This window comes from Odontesthes bonariensis, chromosome 7 (genome assembly GCF_027942865.1).
Source record: "Odontesthes bonariensis isolate fOdoBon6 chromosome 7, fOdoBon6.hap1, whole genome shotgun sequence".
In the NCBI taxonomy this organism is placed as follows: Eukaryota; Metazoa; Chordata; class Actinopteri; order Atheriniformes; family Atherinopsidae; genus Odontesthes; species Odontesthes bonariensis.
Genome location: NC_134512.1, coordinates 9,571,752 through 9,587,908, shown reverse-complemented (window position 1 = coordinate 9,587,908; position 16,157 = coordinate 9,571,752). Strand labels below are relative to the sequence as shown.

Below are 16,157 nucleotides of genomic sequence, written 5' to 3'. Positions count from 1 at the left end.
GCAGGCTGCTGACCATCCTGGACAATGTTCACCACCCACTGCACAAAACTTTGGACAGTCAGAGGAGTATTTTCAGCAACAGACTCCGGTCACTGGCATGCTCATCAGACAGGCTGAGGAAGTCCTTTGTCCCCAGGGCCATTCAGCTGTTCAATGCCACACGCAAGGAGAGGAGAAGCGAGATGGACTTCACTGTGTGAATCAAACAACACACCCTCCTCTACCTGCTATTTTAGCCATTTGCACAGACTATCGTAATTGCACTCTCCCATTTGCACTGCTCACACTTTATCACAGACACACTTTGTTTCTGTTTTTGCACTATCCGCACATTCAACATAAGCATCCCACTCCTCCTCTGGTAGAGTTTTTGTTCATTCCCTGTTTTGTGTATGTGAACTGTGATCTGTGATGTTAGTATGCTGTGTTGTCTGTGGTTGTGTGTTGTGTTGCACTTGTGTTGTTTTTTGTATTCTGATTCGTATTCTGTATAAGCTACTGGATCCTTAAATTTCCCACGGGATTAATAAAGTATCCATCCATCCAAATCCCTTTAAAGCTCTTATATATGACTCTTTTATTTTAAATGTTAGAAGTATATAATGTCTCAGTTATCACACTTTGGACCAAAATCTATCAAACTGATTTGAACAGTTTTACTTTTTTACTCTTCCATTAATCATCCAACAATCCCTCATATTTACCCGGTTCCACTGTACATAAAATAAATGCATGCCAAGTAGCTGTATAGTGTTGATATAGTCAAGTAATTTTCACAAGATCCTTCAGTGGGATAAAAGTAGTGGTTCAACTTTACTATATCTAGCTCCTAATACTTTGGGACTTTTACTTTACATTGTCACACTACTTCTTTAGAAAGATGATAACGTGAATCAAACAGTCTTATTCCAGTCTCCCTGCATGCTTGTATGGGGATGTTTTTTGTTGATGTAAAGTGTGGCTGTTAGTCATTCAAGTCATTCAAAAAGAGATGACATATCCAGAGGACCTTGAATCACAGAATAATTGTGCCCATTTGGTAACTGCAAGAACATCATCTTTCAAAATGTTGCACAACATCACAGTGGAATAAAAAAAACTTTAATGGTTGTAAAAGAAAAAAAACACTTAAACAAGCAAAAAACTCTCATGAGTTATCAGTCACACTACTTCTTGAGAACTATTAAATGGTCTTTAAAAATCGGATGGTGATGTGACTGTGGATCTTATTCCAGGGGAGTTGCATGCTGCATATATATATATATATATATATATATGTGTGTGTGTGTGTGTGTGTGTGTGTGTGTGAGAGAACTGAACTAGAAGCTTGTGATAAGATGCTCAATACTCCAGCTCTGCCCAGTGCAATGCTGAATGATGAGCTGATAGGAAGATGTTTCTCCCAAGACGACCTCAAGGCATTGGTTTGTTGCTTTGTTTCGGATGGCTTGGCCCTGCAAAGGTTTGACAGAGACATTTTGAGATGGTACCATGTGCAGAATTTAGGCATTCATCAGCACTTCTCTGACTTTGTTGTCTTGTTACCAGCTAAAGACTTACCTGTTTGAAGTCCCAGTGCATGTGTAATTGATTTAGCTTGGCCATTGTACACTCCTGCAGCGTAGGAATGCCTCCAGAGCCTGGATCCACCAGGCAACGGTTACCATTATATTTGTGAGATTTGAGTCCCCCAATGATGATTTCACTGTCTGTGGTGTAATAGCAGTGCTGATGGAAAAAAAGGATGTTATGATTTAGTATTTATCATTCAAATTCCTCTTTTTTTTGCTTTAATCATTATTATTTTTCACACCACCTGTGGTTGTTGGAAATGGCACTCATATAACTCGGGGATGTTTCCTGGAAGGACTCCTTGGTCCACACAGTACCTCTTGAAAAAGGTGTTCCGCAGCTGTGATGTTAGAGTTCTTTATTTGCACTGCATTTAATCATGTGATCAAGCATTGTTTACTACATCCTCTGACAATTAATGTTCAGTCAGACTTTACGCATGCTGGCATTTTCAGGGCTTTAAAAGTGACATCAACATAGATTTCACCCACTGAACTCAATGTGTAATTATTTCAGACTCACATTGTTAGCAAAGTAGCAACTGAAAATCAGCCTTACCACACCATAACCCAAGATGTTATCCCATGTCTCCAGACTTGTATAGACATTGTCCAGGTACCACTTGAAAGGCTTACATCTCAGCTTTTCTTTGAGTTTTTTCCTCTCGGACACATCACCAATGTCTATTCCATGGTCCTGTGTATATAATTTCACATCAAAGGGTGCATGAACCTGCACTCATTTACATGGTAAAACTAAAAAAAATCGATTCTAAATGTTTGTAAATGAATGCAGAGTCTAACGATGGCTTTTACTGTTACTCGTGTGAATTATAAGTTACTAAATCCAATTTTCTGAGGAAAAAAAAAACTGGAGGTTGGAATCAGCAACAATTTTTCGAGCAACTATACTCTACTGTTTATCCCTTGAAACAATGCAGATTTAAAGTACCTTCTCCACTGATCCTACTTTTGACTCTGCGACTTCATCTACCTTCTATGAGTCTGTGCTCAATATCAGAAAAATTGATAGAAGCAACTGAATACACTCATTTAATTATTTCAGCCTGAATTTTCTTATTGCGACATGTCAAAATGTTACACAGGAGTAAAAGGAAAATGCCAAAATATGTTTCTTAAGCCCCATTTTGCTGAAAAAAGAAGGTGTTAAAGATACAAAGAGCATATGGTTCACATCAGATCAATGGATTATTGTTTGGTGTCAAGCAGTAACAACTTCTATGGCAGTCAACAGCTTTTTACCACTGGATTATTGCCATATTCAAATCAAATCAAATTTATTTATATAGCACATTTCATGTACAAACAATTCAAAGTGCTTTACATAAAATAAAAGCATTGCAGCAGGGAGTGGAAGAAGCATTAAAATACATAAAAGAATATAAAGAGAAACAAATAAAATAATTTCAATTAATTTTAAATTGTCATTTGTGTGAATGGTTTAGACTCATGGTGATACTGAAGTGACATGGAATGTAAAACTTCAACTTCAAACTAAACTAACTTTACTATTTTGGCAGTGCCATTAAACTGAGGTCTGTGACAACAAGTTCCAGTTCCACTGAACTCTGTGATGTTTTACATTATACACAAATAGACAATTGTGATGATCTCATAGCATTTTTATCTTTAAATCTTACACTGTGCAACCCCCCCAACCCAAAAAATGTATTTATTCAATATTATTATTATTATTATTATTATTATTATTATTATTATTATTATTATTATTTTTATCTTTTACAAGTTTTATAGTGTCTTGTGGAAGTATGTGAGTGTATGCGTGTGTACTACTGCTGCAAAACAATTGCCCAAGTTGGGACAAAAATAAAGTTACTTACTTACAATTGTGATGATGCAGTATTAACCAGGACACGTTTAACTTTACCAATGGTTTGATAGACTAAGTTGCTCTATAAAATAAAATGTAGTTCAACATATACTAGAATTATGATCTAAGAATATAAAGTATGGTACCAACCTTAAGAGGAATGTCCCAAGCAACAAATACATTTTTCTTGTATTCATCGAACCAAATTTCTGCAACCCTCAAGGCATTTCTCTTCATGAAAGGTTGGAGATCTGGTGCATATGGTTTATGCGCCCTCTCAATGTGAGCTATCCTGGAGCAAGGTACAACCTCTACACTGCCTCCACACAGCCATGCCTGAGCAGTAATGACACAGATCATCAGGAGTTATGTTTTTTTTTTTTTTTTTAATTTTATCCCGCCATTAACAATTGCAGCTACTCACACGAATCCCAAGTTCAACATTTTCTCCTCCATAAACTGTCATTCCACCATCAAGCCCACCAATTTCTCCAAGAAAAGCTCTGTCTGCTGCAAAGATTCCCATAACAGAGGGACTCCTGTGCGAAACAGACATTGCAGTCACTAACATTGTGCTACCATTTGTACCGCTCACATTATGTTGCACAATTTTTAGGTACTTACCTACTTATATTATCTGTAATATTGTGAAACACATAGTATTTTAAGTTTTACTGAAAAAAGAAACAAAAAAACTTCTACTTCAAACAAGTACAATATGGCAGTCTATGTTTAAATTAAAACATTTAGAAACTGACAGCTATAGAAACAAAACTATAAGCATTTTTTAAAGAGCAATCAATTGAAACATTAGAATTTGAAATATTTCATTTTTTTTCATAATAAAAATACAAACTATTTTCAGAAAAGTTTTCTAAAATGGAACAACACCTGAAGTCTGTAATTTAGATTCGAACCTTTAATTAACAGACAGAAGTACACATATTTCTGGATGCAGTAGCGTGTGTTGAATGATAAATGATTTTCCAAGGTACTCCCAAGCCCATGAGCCCATTTTGATCCCAGAGGCATGACAATTTCACCTAAGGACTCAAAGGTCACCTTCAACCAACAGTGGTTTCCGTCCTTGGTCTTTACGCACTGTGGTTTCCTGAATCTTTCTGAAACTCTCTGGTGGAGTTTGACACAAAGTGATGACCCACAACCCATCCTTGCATGGAAGGATTGCATTTTCTTGGTGGTAGATCGTTTTCTATACCTAATCCTGACACCCTCACCTGTCAACAACTGATTTGTGCAATCTTCCAGAACAGTGTTGCATTTTCTATAAAACCTTTGTCTTTTTGCCTCTTTTTCTGAGTGTGTTGCTGGTATAAAATTCTATATTTTTCTATATTTTCTGAATACAAGGAAATTGGTTAGTGAAACACTGAAAATCATTTCCTTTCTACTTGTGTCTGTTAAATAAAGGTTAAAAGATTTAAGTTTCTGTAGCATTTTTAGAGAATTTCCAACTTCTCTGGAATTGGGATGTCTATAACGAGCTACAAAAAGCTTTTGTGTTGATTTGATGTAATCCAGTTCAAGATGATCTGGTCATTTTTTAGATTTTTTATTTTTATGTTACATACTTCCCAGGCTGCGATTCATCCTCCATCTTTAACCAGTTTGGGCTAAAAGACTCATACATGCACCACAAAGCCCAGTCAAAGCCATGAGAAAATGGGATATATTTCTCCACTTGTAGATCATCAAAATGGATCTTGTCAAACACGGGAGAAACCAATACAGTCCTGTCAGCTTTGATCCTGGCAAGCAAAGGCTCTGCCCTGAAGGGATGTGATAAATGAAATGGTATATTAGGCTGAAGAAGAAGGAGAAATGAATCACTTCTCAACAGGAACACAAGTAATTGGTAACAGACTGTTTTGTACTTACCATCCCTGTGTGGTTTCAATGTGAGCATCTAAAATGGCCACGACATCAGCTGTGGCGTGCTTCCAACCCGAGATCCGGGACTGGGATAATCCCATTTGCTGCTTATGCCGCACTTTTTTTATGAGCCCAGGCATGTCTTTGTGAATCTGATCTATATAGTCTTGTAAACGTTCTCCGAGATCGTCTGAAAATGAAATCCTCGATCAGATTTACAAATATAGTACGATACAATATATAATAAATTACACAAACTCTTATGGGTAAAGCTGGTGGGTGAAGGACGATGCTGATGTAGACCTGAATACTCACTTCATTTTAAACATCATTATGCTATATTATGAGGTCATAGTTGAACTTACTGTAAGTGCTATAATCATCCACCAGAATGATCTCCTTCAGCAGGTGCTTGGGAGTGTTGGTGATGATGCTGCGTATTGCCCTCTTAATGATAGAAAGAGCCTCATTTATGTAAATCAGCACCACACTGATGTTGGGCAGATCTTTGGAGTAATTCTTCCCCAGACATCTAAAGAGTGTGAGATGATCTGTAATGCTTCAATAAGTTAAATCGTTGTTGTTTACTATCTTCAACCAAATTTACCTGGGGTCTCTCGTGTCTGGAAGCTTCCTGTCAAGTGGAAGCTGGTTACTCAGGAAGGCATTGTATCCATAAATCTTAAAAAGACCTTGGGCCTCTTTCTGTTCCTCTGCTGACAGTCCGTCGCCCCACTTTGTAAACAGGAAGGAGTTTGGGTATAACTTTGGCACCACGTTTTTCCATTTTTCTTGCTCCACAGCTGGAAATAGTTTTTTGGTGAAATTCTTCTGATTGGATTCTTCTAGAAGCTTTGCTTTTGTTGAGGTGTGAAAATGAAAACAAGTGTTAGTGGGTTTTGTTATCACTCAGAAAAGGTGTAAATCAAGATTTGCAAAATGGCTTAAAATTGTTCTTTTTTTTTGTCAAACCAAACCTAAGCTCCCATTGATTTTTTAATTTTTGCTTTTGTGTGTATTCAGTGGTACAACTGACAACTTGGAGTGTGGAGTGTATGATCAGTTAAAATAAGCTTAACATCATAATAATATACAGTGCAAAGTGAAAATGAGTACACCCCTGTTGAAAAGTAACATTTTGAACAATATTTTAATACACACACAAGTTATTCCCAAAACGTGCATAGAGTAAGTTTAATACAACATCTGTTCAGCTTACAACAGAAAAGGAAGGTCAATAATATAACTTAAATGACATATTTGTCCATTTTTGTGAAATTATGCTGGTGCAAAAGTGAGTACACCCCTATGTTAAACTCCCTGAGAATGGGCCGTGTTGGCCCGAAATGTCATGAAATGAAAAGGCATTAAAAGGGAGGTCATTGTTGTGCGTTTCATCCTTGCCTTACATTGAAATTTTACATTTTGAGTCTGCACCAGGCTAAAAGAGACGTGTGTGAGATTTGACTGAAATCCTATGGAGAGTATCATGATCTGCTTCAGTAGTCACAGTACATGTTGACAAGCATGTTTCTTTTGGTGAAATTCAGCTTCCTACTGTTGATGGCATCCATACAGCCCCAAACCATGTCACTCCCACTACTATGCTTGACTTTAAGCATGGGGCACTTTTCTTTGTACAAATCACTTTTTACCACCACACATGCTTGACACCATCGAAGCAAATTTGTTCATCTTGGTGTCATCAGATCACAGGACATGGTTCCAGCAATCCATATCCTTAATTTGTTTGTCTCTGATGAGACAATGATAAACAAATTTGCTTTCGATGGTGTCAAGCATGTGTGGTGGTAAAAAGTGATTTGTACAAAGAAAAGTGCCCCATGCTTAAAGTCAAGCATAGTAGTGGGAGTGACATGGTTTGGGGCTGTATGGATGCCATCAACAGTAGGAAGCTGAATTTCACCAAAAGAAACATGCTTGTCAACATGTACTGTGACTACTGAAGCAGATCATGATACTCTCCATAGGATTTCAGTCAAATCTCACACACGTCTCTTTTAGCCTGGTGCAGACTCAAAATGTAAAATTTCAATGTAAGGCAAGGATGAAACGCACAACGATGACCTCCCTTTTAATGCCTTTTCATTTCATGACATTTCGGGCCAACACGGCCCATTCTCAGGGAGTTTAACATAGGGGTGTACTCACTTTTGCACCAGCATAATTTCACAAAAATGGACAAATATGTCATTTAAGTTATATTATTGACCTTTCTTTTCTGTTGTAAGCTGAACAGATGTTGTATTAAACTTACTCTATGCACGTTTTGGGAATAACTTGTGTGTGTATTAAAATATTGTTCAAAATGTTACTTTTCAACAGGGGTGTACTCATTTTCACTGTGCACTGTAACAACATGCAGTAGTTCTTTTTAATTGTAGGAGGAAATGATTCATCCATCCATCCATTCTTTTTCTGTACACGCTTAATGCAATTCAGGGTCATGACTGGAACCTATCCCAGTGTCCCATTCCATTGGCGAGTGGCAAGGCACACCCTGGACGGGTTGCCAGTCCATCACTGGGCCACACAGAGACAAACAACAATGCACACTCACGCTCACTCTCAGGGTCAAATTTGTATCACCAGTTAACCTAACATGCATGTTTTTGGACAGTGAGAGCTGGAGTACCCGTAGAGAACCCATACATGCTTGGGGAGAACATGCAGACTCCACACAGAAAGGTCCTAGTCGGGATTCTAACCAGGAACTGTGAGGCGACATTGCTAACCACCACAACAATGTGCAGCCTTGGTTTACCACGGGTTGTTCATTTTCTTTGTTGCTATTATTCTTAAGACATAATAATAATATGAAGAAACTAAAATGTCAAGTCTGAGATACATAAAACATGTTCAGCTGTGACTTAGCTCAATGTAAAATTTGTGAAATTGGATCAAAAATGAAAAAACTAAACAATCCTTAATCTTTAAGTCTTTTTACAAGCAGTTTTCATTAAATACTTGTTCAGCTTAATTCAATGTTCCATATACAGCAAATTGTACTTTAAAAGAATTGCATACATTAATCTAAATAATTTGCAAACACTAGAAATACACCTTTGCATCATTTAAAGGTTGCTTTGGAATTGCTACTCACCCAGTTTGTTTAGTTTTAGTTCAATCCTGTCCAGTTTTCTACTCACAACTTCTTGATCAGTGACTTTTTCTGGTAAAGGAGTCACAGCTACTCTCCAACTTGCAATCGTGGACATGATTATGTACATTGAGAGTAAAAAGGCTCCAGTAATTCCAACTCGAATATATGCCTTCATTATGGTTTCTCCTAAAGGGTCAAGACAATGTCATTTTGTTTTCTGCGCCATTACAGCAACTCTTCAACATGAGCAAGCTTTGAAGGTTAGGTTAGATCATAAAGCAAGTCTTATCTTAAAGATAACATTTCCTGCCATGTGCACTTTGACTTAGCTGTTTCATTTAATGCCATTCAACGAGTACATTTCAGTACAGCTACTATAAAAAAAAGTAACTTGACTGTTTTAAAGGGAAACAATAGAACCTCTATACATTTGTACCTTACTATGAGGTTGGATGTGAATTAATGCATTACTATATTACTGCTCATGGAGGCTTCAAGATGCACTTATAAAACATAACAAATGCTTTTGTTTGAGCATATTTTATTGGCACAGAAGCTGACATCTTGTACTCCATCTCTTTAGTTTTGCAGGTGCTTGCAGTGTGTAGCTGCATGCTGCTCGGTGTCAAATTACATTATTTGCTCTACAAAATTAGTTTCCTGGTAATAATTAAAAAAGGATTAATGCTGTCACAGTTTGAATAGGCTGCCTTCATGATGGTAACATTTCTAATGAATAAAGTCAACTATCAAAACTGAGGTGTCATAAAACACAAGGGGTTATAGGGTGAACATGATAAATGAGCAACTATGTTTTAAGGGAAGTGTTTTCATATTTCACAAACACAAACCTGAAGGAAAACACTCAAAACAAGAACACCCTTTGAGGATAATTCTTTATTTATGTACAGAATAGAGTTAAAGACAAAGAATTTGAAGTTTTTTCTCATTATGACGTTTAATAGTTGACGGTCTTGGCTGGCTTAGTCTCATCCAGCTCAGCTTCAAGGTAACGGAAACGGCGGTGGCGACGCAGAATCTCGATTGCCTTTTGCTCTACAGAGGAAGCAGTGATACCGAGATCCTCCAGACCTGGAAGTCCCGGATACTTCATGTCTGTTGTGTGAAACTGAAAAATGAAGGTACAATACAGTATTCAAATGAGCTTATTCATAATCCAGGAAAAGCAATTTGCTGGAGTGTTAATGACCACAGCTCCTGGCACATTTGTCAAAATTCTAAAAGTTTAAAGGTACACCAAATTCTTTGTGGTCTTACCCTGTCCACTTTGTCTGGGGTTGTCCAGGGCTCAAATGGGTTCATCGCAAAGAACTGTGCAGCCAGGCTGAAAAGGAGGAAGAAGAAGAAGAACAGAAAAACAAATAAAAGAAGAACATTTTTTGAGTAGGCAGTTATGGAAAACTACACACCCTAACCTTTTAAAGGTTGAAAGGGAGTTATTTTAATAAGCAGGTGGATGGAATATTTGTAGTATATACAATGTGCACTGAAGCAACAAGAGAGAACTCAACACTTATGCCCCTTTTCCACCGAACATTTTTGTACCAGTACAGCTCTACACGGTACGACTCTACCCTGATTGGGAGCTTTTCTATCGCGGGTTGAAGGTGGGACCCGTTACGATTTTTAGCCCCGGCTAGTACCTGCTTCAGAGGTGGGTCTAGTCAGTGCTAAAACGTCACGTGATCAGTGCTGTCCACTGATTGGTCAGGTGAAATTACGTCATACACGCGACAAAGCTTGGGGAGCTTTAAATAATCACCCGCCATGTATGAAAACACACCTGCGAGAGCAACAGAGAATAAACAGAACTACGAAGATGGAAGGCCAGAGAAGGAAAGCCAGCCCATGGACAGTGAGCGAGGTGCAGACCTTTCTGTGTGTGGTGGCCGAGGACCGCATACAGAAGGAACTTGACGGAGCGACACGAAATGAGAAGGTGTTCCAGGATATAGCCAAGCTGATGGCTAGCCATGGCTATCACCGGAATTCTCAGCAGTGCCGAGACAAGATGAAGAAGCTGAAGATTACCGGCAGGTAAAGGACCACAACAGCCGGAGTGGGTCAAACCGAAAGACATGGAAGTGGTTCGACCAAATGGACGGCATTTACGGTCACCGCCCGTAAAGAGTGGCGTGGATACGGCGACGTCTTTGTTGGAGGCGATGGAAAATGGTAAGTGTTGTTCTTATCCCCTTGGTGCAACGCTTATATCTTAACAAATGCATGTTTTATATCGTAACAAATACATGTTCAGTCTTTAACTTGTGTAAAAAGTTACACAGGTGTCTCATGTAAGTTGTTCTGAGTGAGCTAGCAAACAACGCTGTTTTGGAAGGCTAGCACAGTGTCTCACCTATGCGGTTACGTGTATGCTTTCGTATGTTCAAACTTTTTATTTTTTTTCCCTCAAGACTCGGTTTGTGCAACCGATGAGTGTTCGGTTGCTGAGGTCAGCGAAGATCCTCCAATCCCGCAGGCTGCAGAACCAACATTGGCATCGCAATCTGCAGCTGAGGCAACAGCTGCTATCTGCATTCCACCGGCACCAACACTGGCGTCGCCTGTATCTGAGAGAACTCCTGCTGTTTACTTTTCTACTGTCTTTTTTAATAAAGAGCTTGGTTTAACTAAACAATATGAATTGTCAACTGCATTACACATTACACTCCATCGTTGTGTTTACTTTTGACTAACCGTGGCGTGACACTTTGTAGTCGCCTGAAACCGACGTCACGTTAGCGGTGACCGGGCCGACTCCGCCCACTTCCAGGTCATGGTTTGTGTGGAAAAGGAAATGGTACTGGTGCCGTGCCATGTAGTGTAGTGTCGTGCTATATCGAACCGAGTAGAGTAGGGCTAGCTCGGCGGTGGAAAAGGGGCATTAGTAAACACGTTTCATCAATGCTAAAGAATCGCTTTTGTTCTGCAACGGGTTTTCTGTGTGATTGAATGGTGAGGTAAAAGATGAAAGTGGAAAATGTAGGGGAACAAGTCCGATTACTTACTGATAGAGTGGACGAGGCAAAGGGTAGGGCAAGAAAGGTCTGTGTGCCACGGCATAAACATACTCCACCAGGTCATGAAGGAGGTAACGGTTTGGACTTAATAAAAACAAAAACAAAAACATTCAACAACTCAGCAATATGGAGTAAGAATTCATCTTTCTGGCTCAAACTGCACCACAGTTTTCCTACGATTCATATATTTTTTTTTAATATGTATATAGGGAGGCACCATAACACAGACAGGGCCCTGGTTCTTGTCAGTAAAGCTTTAAACATGTCCTCCAACCTGGACTCAGGACAAATAAATCAGGGTTCCTACAGGTTTCTTCAAGTCAAATTTAAGTCTTTTTAAGACCTTTTTAAGACCATTTATAAAAAAAATAATACCTATTTCACGGCCTATTTCACAGACCTACCGGCAAAGAAAAACTTTTTTTCTTTTTTAATTTGTTCATTTATTTCTCAAACAAGTGTGGACTGTGTAAAGCATTGATGAAACATTGCAGCATAGTAGAAGTAAACGCTACAACACCACAGCACAGACAACAAGCCAAACAGAGGTGTGAAAAATCAAAGAAAATTTCAGCAGACCACAAAAAAGTTTAGCTGACACAGTTAAGTTGTTTTTTAACATTGGTTATGTTAGCTAACTACTTATTCCATGCTGGGAATATGGGGAGTAGAGAGAACTATAAATAATGAAAATCAACTAAAAAATGTGTCGTTTCGTTGAGGCTCTCATCCAACATAAGAACGGACGGTGATTTATTTACCTTGGACACCAGTTCCTCTTTAATATACACAGCTAAACCAAACTTGGCTATGTACGCCGTTTTGTCGGGACCACAAGTAATTGTGGCAGCGATGTCGGAATCGGGAAACATGCATTTAAACAACTCTGAAATACCTTTGTTTCCATTATATGAATGGTGTTTGGTGATTGTGTTAGGAGACCACAACACCTCTGCTTTCATGGTTGGTGTGGACCCAAAAGCTGTTCGCAGATCTACTCTAGTTGCGGTGACGGTCGTAACTTGAGGGGCTGGTTAACGTTATCTGCTAGCTCAGATACATTAATAGCTAACTGGCTAGCGTTGGCCGGTTGAAACACCCCGGCGATGGAAGGAGTTTGATCCTTCGCTTCGATATTATTCATTTGCTTGGAGGACTTGGCGTGAGACTAAAGCCTTCAAGCCCATGGTACCAAGCTGAATCCTCTTTTTGCACACTGTGCAAAAAGCCTCGTATACATTATTGTCCACTGGTTTTAACCAGTGACAAAATGATTATTTCTCGCGCCACGCTTCATTACATTTACATTTCCCCATAATCCCAGCAAGAAATGGGAAGCAAGGACACGCAAACAAATGTTAAAAAAACAACATAACGGCGTAAGTTAAACTTTCTTGTTTTCTGCTGAGATTTGCCTTGATTTTTCACGCTTCTGCTTGGCTTGTTGCTGTGGTCTGTGTCAGTGCTGTAGCAATGTGATCGGACCCGGGGCGGAGCGGTAGAGGCAGCGTTGCGTTCTCAATGATTGGTTCCGCCACTCTTCATTTAGGCTACGTTATTTAGGCTTTTCAAAATAATAGTAGCCTGGTTGACAAATGAAACGTTTGAGGAGAATGTGATACGGAGAAGTTACTGCACAAATTTTAAGACCCAGATATCAAAATTCAAGACTTTTTCAAGTCTTTTTAAGGTATTATTTCCAAATTCATAAATTCAATGCTTTTAAGACTTTTTAAGACCCCGCGGGAACCCTGTAAATGTGCTCTTGTGATTTAACAGTTAAGGAAGACACATAAAGACAAAAATACCCCCCCCTCTCTCAAACTTGTAATAGCAAAAGTCAAAATCAAAATAATTTGTTTAAATAACAATAGTATAAATTCTAAGTGGGATCGTTTCAGGGTGAACTATTGGTGTGACACAACCTTTGCTATAAATTGAAATCACAATCACATTTAAGTATTTCCTGAACTACCAGGCACTAATTAACACACATTAACTTTAGCTAATGAGCTAGCCACTTACCCAACAAGTGCATATGTCTTTCCATTAGCATCAGGGTCTCTTACAGCATTGATGATGGCCTTGGCCACATCCACCACCTGAGGGAGAAAAGAGAAAGAGTTATGGTGTTCACTTGACACAAATCATCCTTTACGTTCACTGGGTGCGGTAAATTTGTGAGATTCGGAGTGAAAATGCAATAGATAACAAGGGAACATTTTCTGAAAAAGAGTACCCATCACAAAACGTTGTTGGTGCTTGAAATATTGCAACATTCCTATATTAAATGTCAAAATAAATTTCAGTAAGGAACTCATTGAAAATGCTTTCCCTTTCGGTTGGACTGGCAAGTGTGGCTAAGATGTTAACGATGTTATAACTTATATGGCCACACAACTGAAAGTCGAGCAGTGATTTTGAGGTATTATTAAAAATTAAAAAAAAAAAGACAAAACTTACAGAAACAGGCTGCTTCACCGTCTTCCTGCCCATGCTTATGAGAGGAACAGCATTGCCGAACCAACGCATGTCTAAATCAGGATTACATAAACACATTCAAATTTGTAACTGTTGTAATCAATCAATCAAACAAACCTTTTCAACACTCGAGGAACCAAAACACTTCAGCTTGTATGAGCTGATGAGGAAGCATTCAATATGCAGCAACCGAAGGGACATAACACAGATTAAATGATGTTCTGCAATTTTCTTACTTGCATAATAGTTGAAGAATCTGTCCTCCCTTCCAAACATCTCAGAGGGCTTCATGATGATAGCATCCGGAAACTCATCCCTGACTGCTGTCTCCCCTACAGCCTATAGTTTAAATAAAACATTACAGACAAGCTCAAGTACATTTAGTTAGAAGTTTTTACACTGTAATGCAGTTCAAAGTTGTGAAAGACTGTACACTGGTTTAACTGAATGGAAAATGTGTGTGATATGTAAAGAAAACAGCATGGCACCTTGTTCCTCAGGTATTTGGATGGGCTGCGTATATCAGCATTGAGGTGCGACATGTGGATGAACTTTGTGATGCCAGCTTCTTTTGATGCCCTGGCAAGCTGCTGAGGGATGTTCACGAAGACATCTTCAAAGCGGTAGTTTCTTTGATTAAAAGATAAAAATAAATAAAAATAGGAACACACATTACATCTCAAACCCATCTTCAAATCACAATTCAATATCAAATGGGCACAATGTAAACCGGATACAATTCTCTAGGCTTGTATACCTTGTTTCCCACTCTCTGCCCACCAGATTGATGACAACATTAGAGTGCTCTATAGCCCTTTGGATGGAGTCTTTGTCTCTCGCATCCCACTCCTTTGACATGATAAAGACAAAGAAAAGGGGAAATATGATTTAGGACACCAAAATCATGACTACATGCAGTTTAGAGATTCGAAAGTTTAGAAATGCCAACAAAAATGTGTGTTTGCATCCATCTCACCATGAAAATGATTTGCCCAAGATCACCCATGGGCCTAAAGTGCATGAGGTCATACTGATCGCAGCGGTGAGGGATTATGATCTGAGAGCCAACCCGACCTGCAACACCATGCAACATTCAGTGTTGGTGAGACAACAGTGTTGCCATATTGAAAACAACTAGCTGTTTTAATACAAGGCTACATATATATTGAACTCACCCAGCCTGTTGACCACATATCGGCCCAGTAAACCTGTGGCACCGAACACCGTGGCTGCTATTCCGCTGGATGACGAGCGTCCTCCTTTCCCTTTTTGGATGACAGCATTATGCAGCTTCCTCTGCTGGACTGTGGCCACAGAAGCAGCTGCTAATACAGCAGGGGAGCAGTTGTCTGTAGAGTAGAGGAAAACGAGTACAAATGTTCTTCATCAAAGGCCACTTAGATACATTCATCAAGCTTAATAGAACTGTGTTGACACAAATGTGCAGTCAATACCAGTTTCAAATGTACATACAGCGCTTACAAGGTGACAATATTTCAAATAAATCATTTCAACATCGATTTAACGCACTACAAACTTGCTGCAGAAACGAGAGGCACTCAGCAAACCTGCATCCTATGTAAACAGTCATTCAAAGTGGATGCACGCTATTATAACGTAAAACTGGTTATATATACGTATAAGCAGTTCAGAATTTAGCACAGTAGATTGATGCCATTACTCCACATTTGCAAAAACGGCCATTGTTTTGAACCTGTACAACAGAGGTAACGTATTCATCTAAGCTCAACACTTTACAATTGTTTTAGTCAAAAATTAAGTGATGCATGCACTTTTATCATCCCGCAGCAAATTCTAACTAAAAATCTAAATGTATTAGCTAGCTGCAGCTGCTGTTAGCCAAGCCTGTTAGCAAGGTCACTCCAGCCGAATGAGAGGTCTGAATGTTAGCTAGTGTTGGAGCGGCGTGTGTATAAAAAGATATCCTACAACAACGAGTAAGAAATATATTTGAATATGCCTTGAGTATTGCTGTTACGTTACTCACTCGAAATCTTATAAAGGACACTCGCAGGACGGCTAACCAGCACGGTGGCCGCCATCTTTCCACCTACGGCAATCGTAATGGCCAAAAGAAAAAAAAGAAAAGAAAAACGCTTACGGTATTCACCGAAGCGGCAGTTTTCTTGGTATGTGGCAAAAAGGAAATTAGGAAGGCTTAAATTGAATTGCCT

General features: G+C 39.0%; 2 protein-coding genes across 2 annotated transcripts; both read right to left on the bottom strand.

Annotated features, from left to right (window-relative positions):
• Positions 1-1,319: 1,319 nt before the first annotated feature.
• On the bottom strand, positions 1,320-8,555 carry LOC142384568 (putative polypeptide N-acetylgalactosaminyltransferase 8). Its single transcript, XM_075470868.1, has 11 exons — positions 8,441-8,555; positions 5,924-6,173; positions 5,682-5,848; positions 5,323-5,506; positions 5,016-5,213; positions 3,848-3,962; positions 3,574-3,759; positions 2,131-2,268; positions 1,817-1,912; positions 1,561-1,728; positions 1,320-1,454 (listed from the first exon to the last, which is right to left on the bottom strand). Exons 1-11 carry the CDS (start codon positions 8,553-8,555, stop codon positions 1,320-1,322), a joined length of 1,752 nt encoding a protein of 583 aa, XP_075326983.1.
• Positions 8,556-9,318: 763 nt separating this feature from the next.
• ndufa9a (NADH:ubiquinone oxidoreductase subunit A9a) lies at positions 9,319-16,076 on the bottom strand. Its single transcript, XM_075469370.1, has 11 exons — positions 15,971-16,076; positions 15,138-15,311; positions 14,939-15,036; positions 14,720-14,811; positions 14,451-14,592; positions 14,199-14,301; positions 13,945-14,015; positions 13,507-13,583; positions 11,470-11,565; positions 9,719-9,785; positions 9,319-9,569 (listed from the first exon to the last, which is right to left on the bottom strand). Exons 1-11 carry the CDS (start codon positions 16,023-16,025, stop codon positions 9,399-9,401), a joined length of 1,146 nt encoding a protein of 381 aa, XP_075325485.1. The 5' UTR covers positions 16,026-16,076; the 3' UTR covers positions 9,319-9,398.
• Positions 16,077-16,157: the final 81 nt, after the last annotated feature.

Bases quoted from the DNA above. Each gene is read 5' to 3' on its own strand.
- ndufa9a (XM_075469370.1), bottom strand. From the start codon at position 16,025: ATGGCGGCCACCGTGCTGGTTAGCCGTCCTGCGAGTGTCCTTTATAAG. The intron at 14,593-14,719 runs GTATACAAGCCT...TTTTAATCAAAG, and splicing joins GGCAGAGAGTGGGAAACAAG to AAACTACCGCTTTGAAGATG. The intron at 9,570-9,718 runs GTAAGACCACAA...TTCATTTTTCAG, and splicing joins CCCCAGACAAAGTGGACAGG to TTTCACACAACAGACATGAA.
- LOC142384568 (XM_075470868.1), bottom strand. From the start codon at position 8,555: ATGTCCACGATTGCAAGTTGGAGAGTAGCTGTGACTCCTTTACCAGAA. The intron at 6,174-8,440 runs GTGAGTAGCAAT...CCTCAACAAAAG, and splicing joins ACTAAAACTAAACAAACTGG to CAAAGCTTCTAGAAGAATCC. The intron at 1,729-1,816 runs GTGGTGTGAAAA...TTTTTCCATCAG, and splicing joins GCCATTTCCAACAACCACAG to CACTGCTATTACACCACAGA.